At 37.8% G+C, this 22,848-nt stretch overlaps 1 protein-coding gene across 4 annotated transcripts in view; it reads left to right on the top strand.

Annotated features, from left to right (window-relative positions):
- The window catches only part of LOC110111892 (beta-amylase 7), a 47,658-nt gene that overhangs the window by 18,245 nt on the left and 6,565 nt on the right, over window positions 1–22,848 (top strand). For 3 of the 4 annotated variants that reach the window (XM_028694698.1, XM_028694697.1, XM_028694696.1), the window contains exons 6-9: window positions 2,087–2,251; window positions 2,499–2,759; window positions 20,710–20,925; window positions 21,124–21,343. In XM_028694698.1, the coding sequence (XP_028550531.1) occupies window positions 2,087–2,251; window positions 2,499–2,759; window positions 20,710–20,925; window positions 21,124–21,343 (862 nt within the window). The remainder of the gene's footprint in view (window positions 1–2,086; window positions 2,252–2,498; window positions 2,760–20,709; window positions 20,926–21,123; window positions 21,344–22,848) is intronic. The other variant, XM_028694699.1, reaches the window with a different exon arrangement.

Below are 22,848 nucleotides of genomic sequence, written 5' to 3'. Positions count from 1 at the left end.
CTCTCTCTCTCTCTCTCTCTCTCTCTCTCTCTCTCGGCTTGTGGCTGGACCGAAAGAAACAAGAGGTAGAGAGGTCGGCTGGAGCTTGAGATCGGAAATGCAGTGACTTCCGATCCTGCGGGTATGAAAGTCGTGGGGATGAGAGGATTGAAAGTGGGACTTGATCGGAGAAGGAGAGTCGCAGGATGTAGAGGGAGGAGCTCGGGACAGAGAGTTCGAACGGGATTGAGAAGCCGCCCACGAAAGCTTGTGTTGGTTCGGTATTTAACGAAGAGAACGGGGCAGCGATCGAGAGCTGATTTCACGCAGGGAATACGGAGAAGCGACCGATTCGGCGCTGATGTACAGTACCTCGGCGGAATTTCGGGGATTTGGACGGCTTCTCGACGGATACGAGGATTCGATCTGGGATTTCGGGCAGATATTGTGGATCCGCCGGGTATGATTTTGATTTTTTTTTTGTTCTACCGGTTAATACATAGAGGTCAACATCGCAGTTGTGGAAGTAAATACAACGCGTTTTTTTTTGTTTTTCAACGGACATGCGTATCAGATACGCGTGTCCTTTTGAAATTAAATAGTATTTTAATTGGATACGGCTTTAGCGTATCCGACACGTATCAGTGCCGTATCGGAGGCATATCCATGTATCGGTGTATCGGATACGACATGCCTTCATAAATAGAAGTATTGGTGCAACATAGCCTGCAATGCTTTATGACATAGAGTGTTAGCCATTAAAAGAGAAGTATAAAATTAAGTTGAGTGTTGCAGAGATGAGGATGCTCAAGTGGATTGGCTTCTCTCCTAGAGACAGAATGTGAAATGAGTATGTGCGTGAAAAGGTTGGAGTAGCTCCACTGGAAAATAAGTTTAGAGAGAATCACCTTAGATGATTTGGACACATAAAACGTCGGCCTTACAATGGCCTGATTAGGAGAGTAGATGCATTAGATTTGGTCTATTTTAAGAAAGATAGAGGTAGACCTAAAAAGATTTGGCTAGAAAATATTAGAAATAACAATTTTTATTAAATTTAAATAAGAATTGATTCTTAATAGGACACAACAGAGAAAAAAGATTCATGTAGCTGACTCCATGTAGTTGGGATAAAGGCTTGATGTTGTTGTTATATTCATTCATCTTTTGCCCTATATTTTACATGCCTAAATCACTCAACTAAATTTTCTACTATCTTATGTTTAATAGGTGTTACTGCTCTAGTACAATTGTGTCTCTAATATTAATATTTCTTACACCATACTTTTAATTTTGGCAAATCAGGATTCGGGTTAAAAATCTGGTTGGGATTGCTGTCTTTATAATCGTGTTTACTTTCAGATCTCATGTGCTAGTTGTCAAGCAAGCATTCTCCGGGTAATGAATGAAAGAAAGGTTGGATATTTAGATGGATTGGAAAACAAAGTTGTTTAGGTTCCTTGGTTTTGTTAATAACATAGCAAAACCATCAAATTGCACACTCTGTCCATTAGAACATTGTTATTTGTAAATAACACAGTAAGTTATCTCTTGTCGAATATATTTTGTTAATTGCAAGAACCAATATAAAATATAAACATAGCGCTCTAGAGATAATCATATTATGATTACAAATTCGTAAGTTACTTCACAAATACTTCAAATTCTATCATTGCTTTATTGTACATCTCTTTAATAACGTCTGTATACCAGAGGCTCAAATACTGTATCTTTAATGATCAAGTAATCAATACTGATGCCCACCAATTGTCTCTTCCATTTAATCACTTGTAAAACTTCTGGGTAAAGTTGAATGTTATCTTTAATAGTGGTATATCTACAGCGGGAAATTCAAAATAAAAAAGCTGGAAATTTCAAGATAAAAAAGGGGAAATTGACAGTTGCTGATTAAAGTAGAAGTTCTTTGAGAAGTTATTGAAAATAATAATAAAAAAATGTTTAATTAGGATGAGATGGATTTTGGTATGGATTTCTAGCTCTAAATGAGCCACTCTGTCGTTTGGGTCTTTAAACTTCCCTTTTGCACTTTATTTCTTTGCCATGATTCCAATTGAACTGCATGATTATTTAATCAACATATATTTAGGTATACTTTGACTACATGAGAAGCTTTCGAGTTGAATTTGATGAATTCTTTGAAGATGGAATCATCTCCGCTGTAGAAGTTGGATTAGGGCCCTGTGGAGAGCTACGTTACCCATCTTATTCAGTCAAGAATGGCTGGAGATATCCTGGCATTGGCGAATTCCAGGTAATCATAAATTGCAATATGTGGTATGGTGAAGGAGTTTGTTGCCATGTAAATGATTTTAAATATTTTAACAGTGGATACTTCATCTGAATTGATTACTGCACTTTCGAAACTGCCTACTGACTATCAACTACTATGTTTGCTATTTGTTTTCATGATGGATAAACACTGTAATACACTTGTAGAGAATGATTTTCTCTATCATAAATTTACAGGTTATGCACTGATATAAGAGTTTATTGTGCAGTGCTATGATCAATATCTCATAAAAAGTTTGAGAAAAGCCGCAGAAGCTAGAGGTCACTCCTTCTGGGCAAGAGGTCCAGAAAATGCTGGGTCTTACAATTCAAGGCCCCAAGAAACTGCATTCTTTTGTGATGGTGGTGATTATGATGGCTATTATGGTCGATTTTTCCTTGGTTGGTATTCGCAATTGCTTGTAGATCATGCTGACCGTGTATTGTCTCTGGCTAAACTGGCTTTTGAAGGCACTTGTATTGTTGCAAAGGTAAGTTAAAGTTTCCTGGTGATCAATTTTACTAAATATATGCGCTTAACTGAGCTATCAGCCTAAGTTTTGACTCAGATCATGGTCCATGTTTGATGATTTATGAGACTATCTGACTTATGACTATTATGATTCTAAAATGTGTAATGGAACAGTGTTGGTTGCCTTCATTGTGATTTAGTGAGCTCAGGTTTGAATTATGGGAACAATCTCTCAGTAATGCTGGGTAAGTTGAATAGATCAACCCCTGATGAGGCCTTGAGGCCTATATTGATGTGAAGTTACGTCCAATGGGTAGGCCCTTTTTATGAGTATTGTAGTCCTAACTTTGCCTAAAAGAGATGGATACTCTCATATATAGTGCCTTAATGTTAAGCTCTCTAGCACTCTTTTAGGACTTCAACCACTATGAGGCTAAATCTGTCCACTACGGCACTGGATCAATTCTGACAATTTTGTCAAATGGAGTCATGAAAAGCTTTGATTTTGATTATTTTTATCCATTTTATTTAGTTATACAGTAATAATGCCCATAGTTTTCTAAACTATTATCTTTGTTCCAGCTTCGAAAGAGACTAGACGCTGCCTTTTTCATAATGTTTCTAAATGTTTTGCTTGTTTCTTAAAGTAAATTGACTAGTTCTCACATTTGTTGGGTTAATAATTGATACATAAAAGCAGCTTTATGGTAATATTAGTTTTGATGCACATCCTCTTATGGAGGTTGTTTTCTGTGGAAATCCTTAATTCAGCAGTTTTCCTACTCAAATCCAGCCTGCAGCCACCAGCAACCCACAAGACTTCTGCCCTCTTGGCATCACCCACTTGCTTGTCAACTGTCCTATTAGCATCTCCACTTGCCTGCTAGCTGCCTCCTTAGCCATGCCAGTTATCCGTCAGGTCGGATTCTTCATAACAACCCCCACCCACTTTCTCCAGCTGTTCTCAAACCTGCAGGACACCTATTGGCTGCCTGCAAGCCTGTCCTCTCATTGCTATCACCCCATTCTTCCTTCCCTTATGACTTTTTTCTAGCCTTTATTACCTATTGGTCTATGTTGACTTTGACATCAATTGTAAAGTCGAGTTGACCATGCATGACGAAAATGATAGGCAAAGGGGCATGATGTCGCACGAAGGCTACCTGAAGCATGTCAACCAAAAACCCAAATCCTTAAACGCCATCTATTTGTGAAACAGACAATGTTGACACGTTCGGGGTAACTAAAACAACTAAGATCGATACACATATTGGTTGGGGCCTTTGATTGATGAAAATTAATTTTAACACATGCTAATCGAGGACTCAACATTCGCGAACGAAAACCACTTGGCAAGCATATGGAGGCACGATTAACTCAAATAAATATTCATTATTATTTTAAAAAAAGAACGACGATTTCAGATATATAATAATAATAATAATAATAATAATAATAATAATAATAATAATAATAATAATAATAATAATAATAATAAAATCATAAATACCCTAACTCTAACTCTCCTTACATAAATATCCCTCATCCCATTCATTAAACTTACATACCCAGCCACCCCTCTCACAACACACTCATGCAAACAAAAGGAGCTGAGTTTCCTTCTCTCCCTTTGGCTTCTTTGCTGTGCGATCCCAGGGCCAGACAACTGGCCTCCCCAGCTCGCCTTCGCCAGCCACCTTAACTGCCTTCTTTCTCCTCCTCCTTTTCTCTTCTTCTTCCTCACCTTTACTTCTTTCTTCTACTTCTCTTATTCTTCCTCACTTCTTCCTCCTTTATCTTCTTCTTCCACTTCTCTGCATCTTCCTTTTCTCTCAAATCCACCATAAACCTAACACTGACTTTTTCCCCTCCACACATCTAGAAAGAGAGAAAACTCTCTTCCCCTCTCTTTCTATCTCTAGACAGAGGTCCCATCCCCTCTTTCTCTCTCTAGAATCCACCTTACAACGTCAATAACAACTACAACATCAAGCCTTTATCCCACTAAGTGGGGTCGGCTACATGAATCCTTTTTCTCCATTTAAATCTAATAAAGAAATGTCATTTCTAATATTTTTTATTCAAGTCTTGTTAAGTCTATCTCTACCTTTTTTTAACATAGGTTAAATCTGATACATACTCTCCTAACCGGGTCATCAGAAGGCGGCCATTTTATATGACCAAACCATCTAAGGAGACTCTCCTAATCTTTCTACCATTGGAGCTACTCCAACCTTTTCATGTATATGCTCATTTCATATCCATTCTCTAAGAGTAAAGCCACTCATCCATATGAGCATCCTCATCTCTACAACACTTAACTTAATATTTTGTTCCTCTTTTAATAGACAACATTCTGCGTCATAAAACATTGTAGGTCTAACCACCATCTTATAGAATTTTCCCTTAAGTTTGAGCGGTAATTTGCTATCACACAACAAGCCCGATGCATTCCTCCACTTCATCCATCCAACTTGAATTCTACTAATAATATCCCCATCTATTTCACCATCACTCTGAACAATAGACCCAAGATACCTGAAACGTGTACTCTTATTAATGACTTGATCATTCAAATTCATAAACCTCCACTAGATCTATTACTACTAAAATTACACTAGAAGTATTCGATTTTTGATCTACTCAAAAGAAAACCTTTAGACTCTAAGGTTGGCCTCCATAATTCAAGTTTACCTTCAACTCCCTCTTTAGTCTTATTAATAAGAAGAATATCGTCAGCAAAAAGAATACACTAGGGAACATCCTCTTGCAACTCTCTAGTTAGAACATCCATAATTAAAGCAAAAATAAATGGGCTTAAGGCTGATCATTGATGTAATCCAACTAAATTGTAAAATACTTGGTCAAACCACCTTGTGTTTGAACACAAGCAACAACTCCAACATACATATCCTTCATGACTTGAATATAAGCATTATTAATCACTTTCTTTTTAGAACTCTCCATAATACTTTTGTTGGAACTTTATCATTTGCTTTCTCTAAATAAAAAAAAAATTATACGAAGACCTTCCTTTTTCTCTCTATACTTCTCTATCAAACCTCTCAATAAATGCATGCCTTCCATAGTAAACCTACCTAGCATGAATCCAAATTGATTTTTAGAAACATTAGTATCACTCCTAACCTATGCTCCATAATTCTCTCCCATAATTTTAAAGTATGACACAAACTTAATTCCTCTATAATTTGCACAATCTTGTGCATCCTCATTATTCTTAAAGATAGGAATCAACACACTCATTCTCCACACATCTGACATCTTTTTAGTCTTCAAAATAATATTAAAAAATTTAGTAAGCCAAAAATTCCTTCATCTCCTAAGCATTTCCACATCTCTATTGGAATATCATCAGGTCCAACAGTTTTCGCACACTTCATTTTCTTTAAATCTCTCTAACTTTGGTTTTAGTAATACATTGATAAAAATAAAAATATATATTTTCATTTAAAATGTTAAGGTCACTAAAGTCAATCTTATTTTCACAATCTTCATTAAAAAGCTTAGCAAAATATCTCATCCACCTCTGTTGAATTTCCTCTCCTAAAAAGTATTTTTTGATTTTCATCTTTAATGCACTTCACTTGAACTAATTTTATTACTCCTATCTCTTTGTTTGACTAGCTTATACATATATCTTTCGCTATCTTTAGTATCTAATCTATTATATAAATCATTAAAAACTAAAATCTTTGCATCACAGAATGCTTTCTTAGACTCCTTACGGACAACTTTATATCTTTTCCAATTTTAAGAATTTTTATATCTAAACTAATTTTTATAACAAAGCTTCTTATTTTTATCTTTTCTTACACATTTTTATTCCACCATCAGCTATTTTTATTATTAGAAGTTTTTCCTTTTGATACTTCAAGCACATCCTTTGCAACATTCTTAATATTATAAGCTACTATTTTCCATATAATATTAGCTTTTTCATGCACCGACGAAATCTTAAGATTGTGAATCTTACTCTCAAAGATATTTTTGTTAGAGTTCTTTAAATATCACCATCTAATTCTAGAACAACAATATACTATATTTTTCATATTCTGTCCCTTTATCTTAAAGTCCAAAACTAATAAGCGGTGTTGTCTACATAGACTTTCACTTGGAATAATTTTATAATCTTGGCAATCTAAACGATCCATTGTTCTTACAAGAAATTAATCAATTTGAATTTTACTATATCTATCTAATAAGTGATGAGATGATCATCTCTTTTCTTAAATAAGATATTTGCAATAACAAAGTCATAAGCCAGAGCAAAATCTAATATATTCTTACCACCTTTATTAGTCGCTCCAAACCCATAGCCGCCATAAATGCTTTTAAAATTCTCTACCTCTCTACTAGCATGTCCATTTAAATATCTCCCAATAAAAACTCTTTGTTCAAGATGTATCTTTCATATTAATTCTTCTAAGTAATTCAAAAATTTTAATTTTGAGCAGATATCCAAAGTTATTAATTATTCTAAGTTATTCTAGCATCCACCTTATCCAAAAAAAACAATGCATACCTTTCTTAGAGTGATGGAAAGGCCTAGCACACTTGATGTAGCCTTCTATGTGGGGTCGATGTTAGGATGCTATCAAAATTTAGACCAACATGGACCAAAAGATGACTTAAACTACAAACTGTATAAATGAAAGTAAATTGCAAAGAATGAAAATAAAAAAATGATAATAAATTGCAAATCCTAAATGTATTAACCCTAACTCTCATCTCATAAATATCCCTTATCCTATTCACTAAACTCACATACCCAACTGCCCCTCTAACAACACACTCACACACGTAAAAGGAGCCGAGTTCCCCTCTCTACCTTCGACCTCTTTGTTCTCCCCAGCTCGTCGTTGCCAGCCACCTTAGCCGCCCTCTTTCTCCTTCTCCTTCTTCATTTCTCTTCTTCTTCCTCACCTTTACTTTTTCTTCTACTTCTTTTAATCTTTCTCACTTCTTCTTCCTCCTATATCTTCTTTTTCCACTTCCCTTCTTCTTCCTTCTGATGAGGACATCGTCAGCATTTTCGACGCCGGAGATCGACGGCCACGAGCATGAATTGTATTTTCACCATCTTATGTAGTAGTTTATTTTTACTTTATGTTTTTCCGTTTTTGCCCTTATGGGTATTTGATAGCTATTGTAGCCCAAGGGGCATTTTAGTTTTTTGTTTTTCTTTGACATTGTGAGGCCTATTTATATGGCCCTTCTCATGTAATCGTTAGTTTTTTGATGAAATGAAATTTACTACTATGTGTTCTCTTTGTGAGTTCAAGAAGATCTCTTGGTGAGTTCTTCACCCTCCTCGATCTCTTAGTGAGTTCGCCGGAGAAGACTAGATCTCTTTGTGAGTTCTAGTTCGTGCCAACTAATCTTGTCGAAATTCAACTAGAAGACATTTGAGGTTAGTAAATTCGTAGTCGTCAAATCTTCAGAAGATTCCATCTCTTCCTCCTTGCCCTTGCCGCTGCTTGCTCCAAGCAACCCTAAGCCGCCGGCCACCTTGCCCCCTCCCTTCCTATTTCGCCGGCCAGAAAAACAGCCACCACCGGCTGGCCACCCGCCGGCTAGCATCCGGCCACCCGCCGGCCAGATCCACGCCTGCCAATCTAGCCGCCACCTTCCATACCACCGGCCCCTTTGGTTTTCCCCTTGCACATTTGAATTTTCCATAATTACCTTATTAATTGAGCCAATTAATTTGGGGAATTAATTAAGAGGAGTTACAATTGTTTGAAAATTGAAATTCCCTCCCAATTTCCTTTAAATGAGGGAGTTAAATGACATAATTAAAATCTGAACTTTAAATTTCAGATTTTGATCAATTAATTGTGGTCCCCACCTATTTAATTCCAAACCTCTCTTTCTCCCCTATATGGCCGGCCACCTCTCCCTATCATTTCTCTCTCTACTTGCCACCTCATCACCACTTAAACACCTCTTTAATACACCTCCCTCTCAAGTTTAATTTCAGTTTTCTCCAGGATTTTAATTTCAGATTTCAAAATCTGAAATTTGAAATCAATTCCTCTCTTCCCCCTTGAGAAAGAATTGGAATTCCCTCACCACCACACCGGCCACCCTTCTCCCCGTCCTTAGCCGGCCCCTACTGCTTGCTGCCCTCCGTTTTGGGCAGTTGCTGCTTGCTGGTCTGTGATCCCAGCAAGGTTAATTTGCTGCCAAGCAATTCCCAAGAATGCCAGAGATTGTCTACAGCCTCTGTTAATGCCTAGCTGCTGTCCGAGCTTGCTAGAAGTCAGACACACTGCTGCCAATCAGATTTCTGCACTCCCATGCAGGCAGGCCAGCCACTGAATTCATCCCATCACCGTCTAGACCTTCCATGGTTGCTGTTAGAGCTTCGAGCACTTGAAACCTGCTGTTCGGGCAACCTGGGACGTATAATCGCTGTCCAAGAATTGCAAGCTTCAGCTACCTATCCACGAACGACGATCTAAGGGCCCTTCTTCCTCAGAGTGACCTCGGTTCTAATGTGGAGACGCTTCTTCCGCTAAAGCCTAGATTAGTGAGCGTATGGGCTCCAAAGGTGAAAGTTCTCTTTATTAATTCGTGGATTCTTGTTTATTGTCGTAGCGTACAATTATTCTTTGCATTTTCTTGAATTGATTGGTTAATCGAATGTCGCTCTTCGTTGCCTAAGCGAGTTAAAACTAAGAATTCTTAGGTTCACTCTTTTATTACAAATGATAATTTTAATTTGGATTACTTTGTTCAAATTGCTCTCTATAATTTCCTAAAGTAACTCCATCGCATGTAAAGTTCTCTCTCGTGATCGGGAGGGGTAATTAACTATAGGGGCTTGCGCCTATAGGAAACCAGAACTCAGATCATAAAGTCCTCACAAAATGAGGGCGAAATCTCTGGGTAGTGTCTTATCTACAAACCCATCTGCCTTCCAAAATTTACCTCGGAACTTAGTTCGTTAAAACTCCCTCGCTCAAATAAAAAAGAAGAAGAGCGAGCGGAGGCCGGGGCCGAATTTTCGGAGCCCACAACTTTAAGTCCTTGTTTAGGTGCTGTCCACTCTCTCGGATCTTTCCCTAACACCTAGACAACTTAGGCAACGACTGAACCTTGCTGTCCAGAATTTTGCTGCACCTTTTAGTGGACTTTTAGGCTAGTTTCTTAAGTGTCTAGACGCTGTCCTCAACCTTACAACCTTCCTAAGTGCCTAGGTTACTTAACCCACTAGTGTAGTGATGCAGGACGAAACGGAGGAGAAAAGCCTTTGAAAATCTCGGCCAGCAGCAGGGAGAAAATCTGTTTATTTTCAGATTTTTCTCACAGAAAAACTGAGAGGAAATTCCAGTGTTGCCGCCAGCAGGATGAAGAGAGAAAATAGGGGTTTTCTTCCTGAATATGCTCTCAGTTTTGGGAAGGGAAATAACGGCTTGGGAAGAAATTAATTCCAAAATCTAATTGCCGGTTTAGGAAATAGATTAGAGCTTGCTTGGGAAAATCTAATTTCAGCCAGCGGGATGAAGAGGCTTAATGTAGGAAAGATTTCCTAAGTTAAGCTAACAGTGAGAGAGGGATTTGTGGAGAGAAAACCCAAGAAAAGAACTTGAGGGAATTCGGCCACAACATCAGCTTTTTTTTTGGAAATTTATCCCAAGGGAAATAACTGCACCGGATTTTGGAAGGAATGAATGGCTTGAGACGTCTGGCTGCAGCTTTTGGAGGAAGAGAGCTCTTATTTCCTAATTAATGACCGGCGGCAGGGATAAGCCAAGAGGGAGTTTGATTAAAATAAATAAGGCTCTTTAAAATAGGTATAAGATTTTGGAAAGTATTATTTGTGGTCCAATTTGAATTTCAATTTCAAATTAGATTAAAATAAAAACTTTCCAAAATAGGAGAATTATTTTTAGGAAATAATTTTGAAATTCAAATTCAACGAAATTTGAATTTCCGGAATTATCCCTTAATTAATTCATACCCAAAGAGGAGATTTATGAGATGGTAGAGGGCTCAATTAAACTCAATTTGAATTTGAAATTCAAATTGAGTTAATTAAGAAACTTTCCTAAAATAGACTATTTAAACTAGGAAAGATTTTGAAAATTCGCCATGATGAATTTCGAATTTCAAATCTTCCCACATTCAATTTTAATCTAAAATAGGAAATAAATTTGGTTGGAAGAAAGGAGGGGTGTGGTCGGCGGCTAGGGAGATGAGGGGGCCGGTGGTTGTGGCCTTGGCCGGCGGCAAAGGGGCTTGGGGCAATTGGAGGCCGTGGGGTTTGGAGAAAGAGGAGGGGTTTTCGGGTAGAGATGAATCCGTTGGCCAAATATAGATGGAGAGGAGGAAGATGGAACAAAGCAAATGATAGAAGATAAAACGAAAGATGCAAAGAGAAAACCACGAACCCGGCCGTCTCCAAGGTTAGTGGATGATACGATTGTCCTTCTCCAAGGGACTTCAAATCACGAGCCCGGACCCATCCTGCGGCTGGTGACAACTTCGATTCCTCTCATAGGAATCTCACTAACGCTCTCTCACAAGAAGAACACAAGTGTGGAAAACAAAATTTTTTATACCCATTAACCATCCTCCTATTACAATAGCTAAAGGCCCTATATATAGGCTACAACATGAGAAAATAAAAAAATTACAAAATTGCCCATTGGGCCACAACACTCAAATAAATTAACCTAGGGGTAAAATAGGAAATAACATAAAATAGAAACTAAAATGCAGAAAATAATTCATAAATGACAACTTAAATCAAAGCCGTCGATTTACGACGCCTCCTGTGATAGATGCGCCAAATTTTCGTGCCGATGTCCGCATCATGTAGCCCGCTGCCCGAACATTTTCGGCACCTTGTAGTAAGTATAAGTGAACCTAACTTAGTGTCTAAATGACGTCCCTTACACCCAATCATCCTTGAGTGTCGCTTGACAATTTCCAATGGACTCGATAGGATTTCAAAAGAGGTTAGACGACCTAGTTAGTCTTGTAGGCTCGCTAACTAAAACCGCAAAGGAGGAACTTGTTGATTCTCCCCACTCTAGGTACGTGCCCCAGTCGGTCAATCATGTTAGTCGGAGGATGCCCCACTTTTTTTATCAACCTAGACCTGAGTTTAAGCCACAACGACCTCACTTTGAGTCACCTTACCGTCTACCACCCTTTGATGATGGTTCCTCGGACCCTTACCACTTTAGGGAATGGGCGAGACAACTAGATGACTATTTTGAATCATGTCAAATCCCTGAATCCCACCAGGTTAGCATCGCTAAATCTCACCTCAAAGGCCAGGCTCTTCAATTTTGGGCAAGATTGGAAGATCATAAAGAGTCTCGCGGCGAGTACCCTACTTGGAAAGACATGAGACGAGATCTTAACCTAAAATACCGACCCTCTACTAGTGACTGTCGTCTAGGGCCTCACCCTACCTCTTTCGTTGTGACAAACCATGGACATCGTTATAGTCGAAACCAATCACCTATTAGTAACGTCAGGGTTGCTGTCTCACCCTGTAGGTCGTCTCTTAGTTGTGATGACCGACCCTTTAGCGGGTCTTTTGTTGGATCGATCTCACATAACTCCCCACTTGGACCGATGTCTGGCCATCCAAGTCAGCCTTTAGCCTCTCGAATCCTGGCCCCTGAAAGTGTAATGTTAATAGAGGAATGCGTTGAAAAGATAAGGTCCCCAAAACCTGATATTGAGTGCATCCATTTCGTGGATGCTAATGATATTAATGATAACGAAGACTTCTTTGAGGATGGAACTGAAGTGATCGAGTTAGACTCCCGGCCTGATTTAAACCCTGATTTAGGAGGTCTAGAACCTTTTGACCTTGATACCTTAACCCATCTAGAGTCTAATCTCATTAACGATATTCCTTTGGAAAAGGTCTGCCTGGACGATATAAATTTGATCTCGAAAGAAACTGATCTGACCTTGAATACACTGAAATTAAATTCAGAAGATTCTAATTCAACTACTGAGATGACCTCGGATAATTCCGATTTAATTTTGGATAATTCTAATTTAGTTTTGGATAATTCTGATTTAATTTTAGATAATTCTGGTGGCGACTTAAATAATCTTGAGTTGGAAGTAAGTCAATCGAAGTTATCACTGGAGTTAAGTGAAACAGAACCCATGGATCTTAGGGTTGCACCCAAACCTGAATCTCTTTCGGAAGACTGTACTTTGAGTCTGAAAGTTTTTAAGCCTGATTTGAACAACGAGCCCCCTCTTATTTCATTAGAGTCTAACTTTGGAGCTGTTCATTTAGATTTATATTTATATTTAGCAAAGGGTGTCATTCCCGATTTGACTCACCTCACCGCTCCTTGTGCCAACTTTTATATTCGACAAAGCGTGAGCCCCATATCGTCTAACGAATTTTTGAGTTATCCCCTTATGGATGTGAGTCAGGACCTATCATCCTGTTTTATTCCTGATTCCTACTTTTTGCCCATTGCAGCCTCATCCTACCATGATGAAGACCATCTCTGTCCTAGTTGGATTAATCTGGTCAATTACACTACCCCCACTAGGAGACTACCTACGACTTTAACTGATACTTCCCATAGAAGTACCCTGGTAGCTAAGAATGTCTTCATCACTCCTCCTACACCAGTTCCCTTAGACCGAACACCTTAGACCCCTTTTGTGACTCGTCCATCTGTCTTAGCATCGTGTTCGTGTGAGTTAGTATGTTGTGTGAGTGTTGTAGTTTGTTGTCGTCCTATTTTGTCTGTTGTTTTAAACTGTTGTGAGCTCTTAAGTCTTGTCAATACTCTTGCACACTCGATCTCTTGCATTTGCATCTGCATGTCATCTTCAGGAGTTACTCGACGAAATTAAAAGGAAAATTGAACAAAATAACATCCATCTTAAAATTATTGCTGATAACAAAAGATGATCCAAAGAATTCAAAGTTGGAGACTTTGTGATGGTACGGGAAGCTGCATGCTCGAAACACCGAACATTTTTAAGGAAATCTAAAAGGAGAATAGTAATGCCTACGTACTGGACCTCTCTTGAGGCTTTAACATGAATCCTACATTTAATATAGAAGACCTGTTAGCCTTTGAAGGACCCGAATCTTAACCCCAAAATCCACTCTTTAAATTAGCCTTGTGTGACCCCACCTGGTGAGATCCTCCAGCCTAGCCCCACTCCCCAACTTACCCTACTCACCTATAGCGGAGAAGGTCGAAGCAATACTAGATGATGAGGTCATTTCCCCAAAGGAAAGTGGGCGCCGAAGATACTGAGTTCATTGGATAGGGCCACCGGAGATAGAGGATACTTGGATTGACAGGAACGAACTACAAAGCCTAGACCCAGATCTTCTAGAGTTGTACGAGGGCTCCATAGATATCTACTCGACGTGGTCGAGTTTTCTCCCACCTGGGGAGAATGATGAGGACATCGTCAACATTTTCGACGCCGGAGATCGACGACCACGAGCATGAATTGTATTTTCATCATCTTATGTAGTAGTTTATTTTTACTTTATGTTTTTACGTTTTTGCCCTTGTGGGTATTTGATAGCTATTGTAGTCCAAGGGGCATTTTAGTCTTTTGTTTTTCTTTGACATTGTGAGGCCTATTTATATGGCCCTTCTCATGTAATAGTTAGTTTTTTGATGAAATGAAATTTACTACTATGTGTTCTCTTTGTGAGTTCAAGAAGATCTCTTGGTGAGTTCTTCACCCTCCTCGATCTCTTAGTGAGTTCGCCGGAGAAGACTAGATCTCTTTGTGAGTTCTAGTTCGTGCCAACTAATCCTGTCGAAATTCAACGAGAAGACATTTGAGGTTAGTAAATTCGTAGTCGTCAAATCTTCAGAAGATTCCATCTCTTCCTCCTTGCCCTTGCCGCTGCTTGCTCCAAGCAACCCTAAGCCGCCGGCCACCTTGCCCCCTCCCTTCCTATTTCGCCGACCAGAAAAACAGCCACCCCCGGCTGGCCCCCCGCCGGCCAGCATCCGGCCACCCGCTGGCCAGATCCATGAAATTTGAAATCAATTCCTCTCTTCCCCCTTGAGAAAGAATTGGAATTCCCTCATCACCACACCGGCCACCCTTCTCCCCGTCCTTAGCCGGCTCCTACTGCTTGCTGCCCTCCATTTTGGGCAGTTGCTGCTTGCTGGTCTGTGATCCCAGCAAGGTTAATTTGCTGCCAAGCAATTCCCAAGAATGCCAGAGATTGTCTTCGGCCTCTGTTAATGCCTAGCTGCTGTCCGAGCTTGCTAGAAGTCAGACACACTTCTGCCAATCAGATTTCTGCACTCCCATGCAGGCCGGCCAGCCACTGAATTCATCCCATCACCGTCTAGACCTTCCATGGTTGCTGTTTAGAGCTTCGAGCACTTGAAACCTGCTGTTCGGGAAACCTGGGACGTATAATCGCTGTCCAAGAATTGCAAGTTTCGGCTACCTATCCACGAACGACGATCTAAGGGTCCTTCTTCCTCGGAGTGACCTCGGTTCTAATGTGGAGACGCTTCTTCCGCTAAAGCCTAGATTAGTGAGCGTATGGGCTCCAAAGGTGAAAGTTCTCTTTATTAATTCGTGGATTCTTGTTTATTGTCGTAGCGTACAATTATTCTTTGCATTTTCTTGAATTGATTGGTTAATCGAATGTCGCTCTTCGTTGCCTAAGCGAGTTAAAACTAAGAATTCTTAGGTTCACTCTTTTATTACAAATGATAATTTTAATTTGGATTACTTTGTTCAAATTGCTCTCTATAATTTCCTAAAGTAACTCCATCGCATGTACGTTTCACATCACCTTCTCCCTCAAATCTATCATAAATCCTAACCCTAACTTTTTCCCTCCACCCATCTAGAAAGAGAGAAAACTCTCTCTTCCTCTCTCTTTCTCTATCTAGAAAGTGGTCCCATCTCCTCTTTCGCTCTCTAGCATCCACATTCTCCAAAAAAAAAAATAATAATGCACTCCTTTCTTGGATTGATGGAAAGGCCTAGCACACCTTATGTAGCCTTCTATGTGGGTCGATGTCAGGATGCTGTCAAAGTTTAGACCAACATGAGACCAGAATAGGGCTTAAACAACGAACTATATAAATGAAAGTAAATTGCAGTGAACAAAAATAGAAAAATGAAATAAAATTGAACTTACAAAAAGCCTGTAGCAAACTTAGCACTTGCCAAGAACCATGAATTAGAACCCCCTTTGCTCATAGTAAACTCATGCATACCCAAGTCCCTCAAGAGCCCATTCTATAAACTAAAATGTGCATGAAAATGAACCACTCAAGACTCCTTACTTATAGCCTAAAATTGATTCCTTTGTGGTGCTCGTCGGGCTAAACTCTAAACATAAAATGTCAAGGATGGTACACATGTGAAAGACATGCCAAGATGCTGCTATGACATGGACATGTGAAAAGTGTGCTATGATGCCATTTCGAGGCAGCTATGCTAGATTCTCCCATGCACATGCAAATGCATGAAAATACGAACACTAATGCACCTAAATATGATCGGTGATAAATCTAAAAAAAGTTATTTAAAATTATGTACAAAATCCCGTGCCAATGCATTCACGTGACTGACCTCCACATCAGATTTCCTAAACCCCAATGGCCATTTCACATAAATGTCTTCTAATAAAATGATTAAATTGACCCGACAAAAATGCCAAGTATACGGGTGCCCTAGGTAGCGCACTCGCTAGCTACTAGAGTGACTGGATTTGTACATCCCGTGAGTATGTCGTACAACCCGAAGACGCTTACCCCTAAAAAGAAACAAAATAGTATCTTCTTGTGTCAAGGGCTACATGACTCTCTCAATGAAAAGCACAAGACGCGCTTAATCACCAAAAGAAATATCTCTTACACATCTCCTTAGTCCTTATTGTATAGTGCAAATGTACCAACGACATATAAATACACTATACAAGTGCACTAAGTAGCGTGTATTCATACCATCGATCATACAAATACACTTTGTAAATGTATCAACAATCAGGCAAAAGTGCAAATGCATCGAGATTCGTGCACGTGCGTCGTATAAGCATACTATGGAACATGCAAGTATATTGCATGAGCACACAATGAAATATGCAAGGGTATCATGCACGTGCACCATGCCATATGCAAGTGCATCATGTGCATGTACACCTACCATGAAATATACAAATGCACCATACATGGACACCATATAAACATGCAAGTACATCAATGAATATGCAATGCACAAGACATACATATCAAGAGGCATATAAATGCTATACAACTACATTATTAATTTTCAAATTTCCAAAATCCCCTTTAAAATAATATCCGCATGAGCTTCAATGAACGCTAGAAATATGTAAGTGTGATGCCTAAGAATATTGGGCAGATTGGAAAATGATGAATAAATTTTAAGCATATCAAACTCTTAGAACTGACTCTCGTTGAATCCATGAAAATATTTGATTTTATAACATTAGTTGTTCAAGGCCTCTTATAAGAAAAATCCACTATCAAAAATAAAAACTCTTAAAATCAATGCTCGTTAAATCCACAAAAATATTTAATTTACATGTTCACATCATTGTTTAAAATTGCACAATATGAGGCTCATCTCAGTACAATTCCGGTAAAAAACACCTCGAGGCTTATTCATTGAGCTTTTTTTATGAGACATGCGACTTAATTTGACTGAGGCGTATCTCGTCTTGCTGGCATTAAGCGTACGCTTCATCCTATTTATATATATTTTTTATGAAAACTTATAGCCTCGAAAAATTCACTCATTTATACGCTCATGAGTAGCAATAACTTCATGTTGATTGTCCCAATCTTCAACCTGTTGCCTTCACTGCAGCCACCACCATCATAGTCACCGCCAGGGATAACTTGGAAGCAGCACAACATCATTACCTCCTCTAAAAATTTTAGAGTATTACTCTTATCTTTGTATTAATGACAAACATTTATGATAGATGAAAATAACTAAAATAAATGAAGAAGTAGATTTAGAGGCATTTGACTCTACAAAATGAGGCAAGGAAGAGATCAATTTGTTATGATGACGAGACAAATAAAGACCTTGGTGATAACTGTCTAGATGATTTCTGAGTTCCCAACTATTTTAACTTTCTTTTGGAATTAAATTTGGATGAGTATGAAAATGGGAAAGAAGGAATTTAGAGTTAAACTTGATAATGTATGATACTTTTATACATTTCCTATATTTTATGTTATTTAGCTCTTATAATATTTGGATTTTAATTTTATTTTATGCAATTTATCACTTGTCATTTACGTCTTGTGCTGTCTTTCTTCATATGTATGTTAATTTGTTACTTTATAGTTAATAAAAAGTTAATATTTCATCGTTTATTATATTATTTAAGTATTATATATAAATCTTTTTTAACATTTATTTTTAATTTACGTAACTTTTAAATTTTGAGGCTTATGCCTCGCCTCACAAATGAAAAACACCTCAATACCTAATTGTGCAATTTTAAATCTTAGTTCACATTAGACCTTCAAGGTCTCTTACAAAAAGAATTTATTTGTTATAATATCAACTCTCAGTTATGATAACCATGCGACAACCTTGAATGTTAGTAGCCAAACCCCATCTTTATTGAAAAACAAAGTGTTGACAAGGTTCAAATAATGAAATGAAATTATCCACAAAACTCCAATGATGATCGTGTTGAAAATTAATCTTAATTGGAAGGGATCCTACATTTTCAAATGCCTTCAAATCCCAAGATTAATCATAGGGGTTTAAATTTTAATAAAATTCTAAATATGATATATATCAAAGTTTAAATGTTTAAAATAAAGTTAAATCATTTAAAAACTTAAAAGCAAAAATCCACCCCTTCCGTAATAGTTTATCAATAATGATAAATTTGAGAATAACTTCAGCTCACAAAAAATAAATGTCTAGTCAAGAATATCATTAAGATTCATTCTCAAATAATCTCTTATCAGTAATGATGTGACAAATAATTTCTAATCGGCGGTTTGACCCAACCACTGCACAAGAACCGTGGCTTGGCCAAATGGCACCACGTGGTAAATCGTTATTTCAAGGTCCTCTTATTGGCGCTTTGGATCAATGGCTCTACAGAGTTAGTGGTATGGCCCAACGGTTTCACCTGGTGAATGATTATGAGTGAGGCTCTTTGATCGGTTTCTTTGGCTCAATGGCTCCACTATATTACGGTCATGACTAAATCCCATATGCCTCCAATGGCTAATGCCCTCGTGTAATGAGTTATAGTCCCCTTAAGAAAATATTCGCCCCAAATCTAAAAGGTACTCTTAGACGAAGCAATTCGTGACGGCTGATAATGATTCTTAGGTTAAGTTGGGTCAATTATCTCCTTTGTCTAAGTATACTAGGGACAATGAAGGTTTGGGGCGATGGAACTATGTGATCTTGATCGGGCCTATCATTATTCCCCCATCACCCGCTTTAAATATACGATGCTAAATTTCAAATTAAAAAAAAAACCTATAAATTCAAAGTGTAAACGCTAAAGTTACTGCTACTATGTTACTATCATATTCAAGCCCCCATAGCAGTCCGCCAGCTGCCAACTTGTCTTCAACAACAATTTGCAGATGCCCTCTTGGGAACACCGGCTTGACAGTCAACCGCCAACAGCTGCTTTACTTGCTACTCACCAGGCTGCAGCCCTCATAGCAGCGCCCGCCAGCTTGGTCCAGCTTTCCCAAACATGCAGGTCACTTGTTGGCTGTCTGCAAGCCTGTCCTCTCCTTACTGTCACGCGAATCTTCCTTCCAATGCTGCTACATCAGTAATTTGTTTTTTATGAGAAATTTTGCATTGACTTGAAGTTTCTTTTGGATGGTAATACTATAATTCGTTAATAATATATTAATATTTTTTCTTTAAATAAGTCATGTTTAATATTTTTTAGCAAGATAAGGATCAAAATGGTCTCTCAGCTTTTACCGAATGACTAAAATAGTCCCTGACTATTCAAAATTCCCATTTTTTGTCCCTTGACTTCTTAAATAGGGACCTCAATGATTCCATAAAAAGACTAATTTGATCCCCATTTAAAAAGTTAAAGCCCAAACTGATACTTTTATATAGTAGTGAATTATTTTGATCCTTAAAAAAAGTTAGGGGACCAATTTAATCATTTTCTCATTTTTTTAATTTTCTTGGATGGTGTTTTTGAGAACATTTTTTATTTATGCTGATTTTTTAAGGAATAATATTGTTATTTTTAAAGGGGAAATAGGTAAAGTGATAAACAAAAACTCGAAGAGCTAGAGTGACCGGCCTCAGTTTGGAGATCAATTTAGCTGGTTAAATCTTTTTCACAATGTCCATTTCCATCATGTGCATAGGAGGTTCAATTGTGCAGCTCATTTCTATGCCCAAAGGGAAATTGATTGTAATTTTGTTTGGTACTTTTCTGATTTAATTTCTCAATGCATTCCTTAGGATTTTTTGATATCCTTAGGAATTATTTGAGTTTGCATAGTCATTCTTAGGGCCTTTTTGTTTGTCCTTTTAGTTGTACATTTTTTTTCTCTATAATGCATAATGTAAATGTTCAAAAAAAAAAAAAAAAAAAAAAAAAAAAAAAACACTAACTAACATTGTCGAATTTGTAGGTTGCGATTATGTGATGAAAGAAATAAAAAGCCATAGTAAGTAAATAATTGAATTTGTTCATAGATGCTTATGATTAACAAAAAGATCAAATGAATGATAATATTTAACCTACTAAAACTGAAATATTGGGTAAAACAATATGGTTCTACAAGATAATACCCCGTTATATAATAATTGGACATTAAAATTTTCTTTTTCTATGGTTTACGCTAAACACCTTGTGTTGATGGTTGAGATTGCTTGTGCGCTGGCTTTTGATGCTTAATAATCTGTAGTTTAGATTAGTGATTCTGATTTCATATGCCATTTTGAAACAGATATCTGGCGTTTACTGGTGGTACAAGACAGCTAGCCATGCTGCAGAATTGACTGCTGGTTTTTATAACCCCTGCAACCGTGACGGTTATGCATCAATTGCGTCAATGTTAAAGCGACATTTCGTTACTTTGAACTTATGCTCTGAACTGCGTACCTCGAATCAGCAAGCGGGGTTCTCAGAAGCATTGGCAGATCCGGAAGGCTTGATCTGGCAGGTAATATAATTGTATAAGATTGTTTTTTTAAGGTAACTATTTCTTGTTGCTGGTAATATGTTGGCTATTTGCATTCCTTTCAAACACAAAAAAGCAATCGGGCAGAATATCAATATTTATCAGTGCTTATTTAATGTGGATATGATGCTTCAAATGGAAGTTCTCAGCTTTTTGATAAAATTAAAATTTCATCTTCAGGTATTGAATGCTGCTTGGGATGTTTCTATACCTGTAGCAAGTGTGAATTCTTTCCCTTGCTATGATAGGGATAGTTATAACAAAATTTTAGAAAATGCCAAGCCACTGGACGATCCAGATGGAAGACACCTGTCATCATTCACTTACCTCAGGCTCAGTCCCGTCCTAATGGAGGGATGCAACTTCTCAGAATTTGAACGATTTGTAAAGAGAATGCACGGTATGGAAAACCCTTCATTTGTTCTCTTCTTGGGACCATGCATTGGTTCATTTAGTCTTCATTTTATTTCATACATGTATGACTTTGGATACTGTCTATTAGATGTATTTGCGTAGGTCAAGGGAAAGGATAGCTAATGCACACGGCGGTGTTCAAGCACCAATCAGAGAATTCTACTTCAAAGGGTGTTCGCTCACAAAGAGATACTTTATTTTGAAGTTTACCTTATCTAATAAATAGTTTTATGCATTATCAAATGAACCTTATGACTCATGGTGAAACCGAAGTTAAAGAGGCTTTAAAGAAAATGAAGCATGGAGAAGCAGTTGGACTTGACGATATTCCAATAGAGGTGTGGAAATGCTTAGAAGATGAAGGAATTTTTTGGCTTACTAAACTTTATAATATTTTTTCGAAGACAAAAGATGTCAGATGAGTGGATAATGAGTGTGTTGATTCCTATTTTCAATAATAAAGGTGATGCACAAGATTGTGTGAATTATATAGGAATTAATTTAATGTGTCATACTTTAAAACTATGGGAGACAGTTATAGAGCATAGGCTACAATGTGATACTAATATTTCTCAAAATCAATTTGGATTCATGCCGAGTAGGTCTACTATGGAAGCTATACATTTATTTAGAGGTTTGATGTAGAAGTATAGAGATAATATGGAGGTAGATGAGTGGCTTTACTTTTTGAGATAGGATACGAAACGAGCATATACGTGAAAAGGTTGGAGTAGCTCCAGTGGAAGATAAGATTAGAGAGATTCACCTTAGATGGTTTGGTCACATAAAATGACGCCTTCCGATGACCTGATTAGGAGAGTAGATGCTTTAGATTCAACTTATACTAAGAAAGGTAGAGGTAGACCTAAAAAGACTTTGTTAGAAAATATTAGAAATGATCTTTCTTTATTAGATTTAAATGAGAATTTGACTTTTAACATAACATAATGGTGAGAAATGATTCATATAGTCAATCCCATGTAGTGGGATAAAGGCTTGTTGTTGTTGTATGTCCATCATCAGGAGAAGAATTCTGGATAATTTGTCTTAGAATCCTAAGGCATTTTTATGGTAGAAATGATTCCCCTTCGATTATGATTGTGCAATTATTAAACCAGTCATTGGAGATTAAATATGGATGTTAGTTTTTTTTTTTTATTATTAAATCCATCATCTTGGTATGAAACTATGAATCATGGATTTTGAGTGGACTCCCTTCTAGGCTATTATCAGAGGTCTAATTATAAGCTTCTTGGACTGCTTGGAGGTATTATTTGGTTTACATCACTATGACTTGTCATATCGGAGAAGATTGGAAGGTTCAACTTAGCCAACAAGCATGTCCATGCCCGTCTTTTGGCTTTTAGGTGAAAGGTCATTAGCAGCATGTGGGCTCCGAAAATTCGGCCCCGGCCTCCGCTCGCTTAACTTATTCGGCGAGGGAGTTTTAACTGATAAAGTTCCGAGGTAAATTTTGGAAGGCAGATGGGT

The sequence above is a fragment of the Dendrobium catenatum genome, unplaced genomic scaffold (genome assembly GCF_001605985.2).
Source record: "Dendrobium catenatum unplaced genomic scaffold, ASM160598v2 fragScaff_scaffold_542, whole genome shotgun sequence".
Classification (NCBI taxonomy): Eukaryota; Viridiplantae; Streptophyta; class Magnoliopsida; order Asparagales; family Orchidaceae; genus Dendrobium; species Dendrobium catenatum.
Note: the sequence above shows the minus strand (reverse complement) of the source record. Positions and strands in the feature narration are given on the sequence as shown.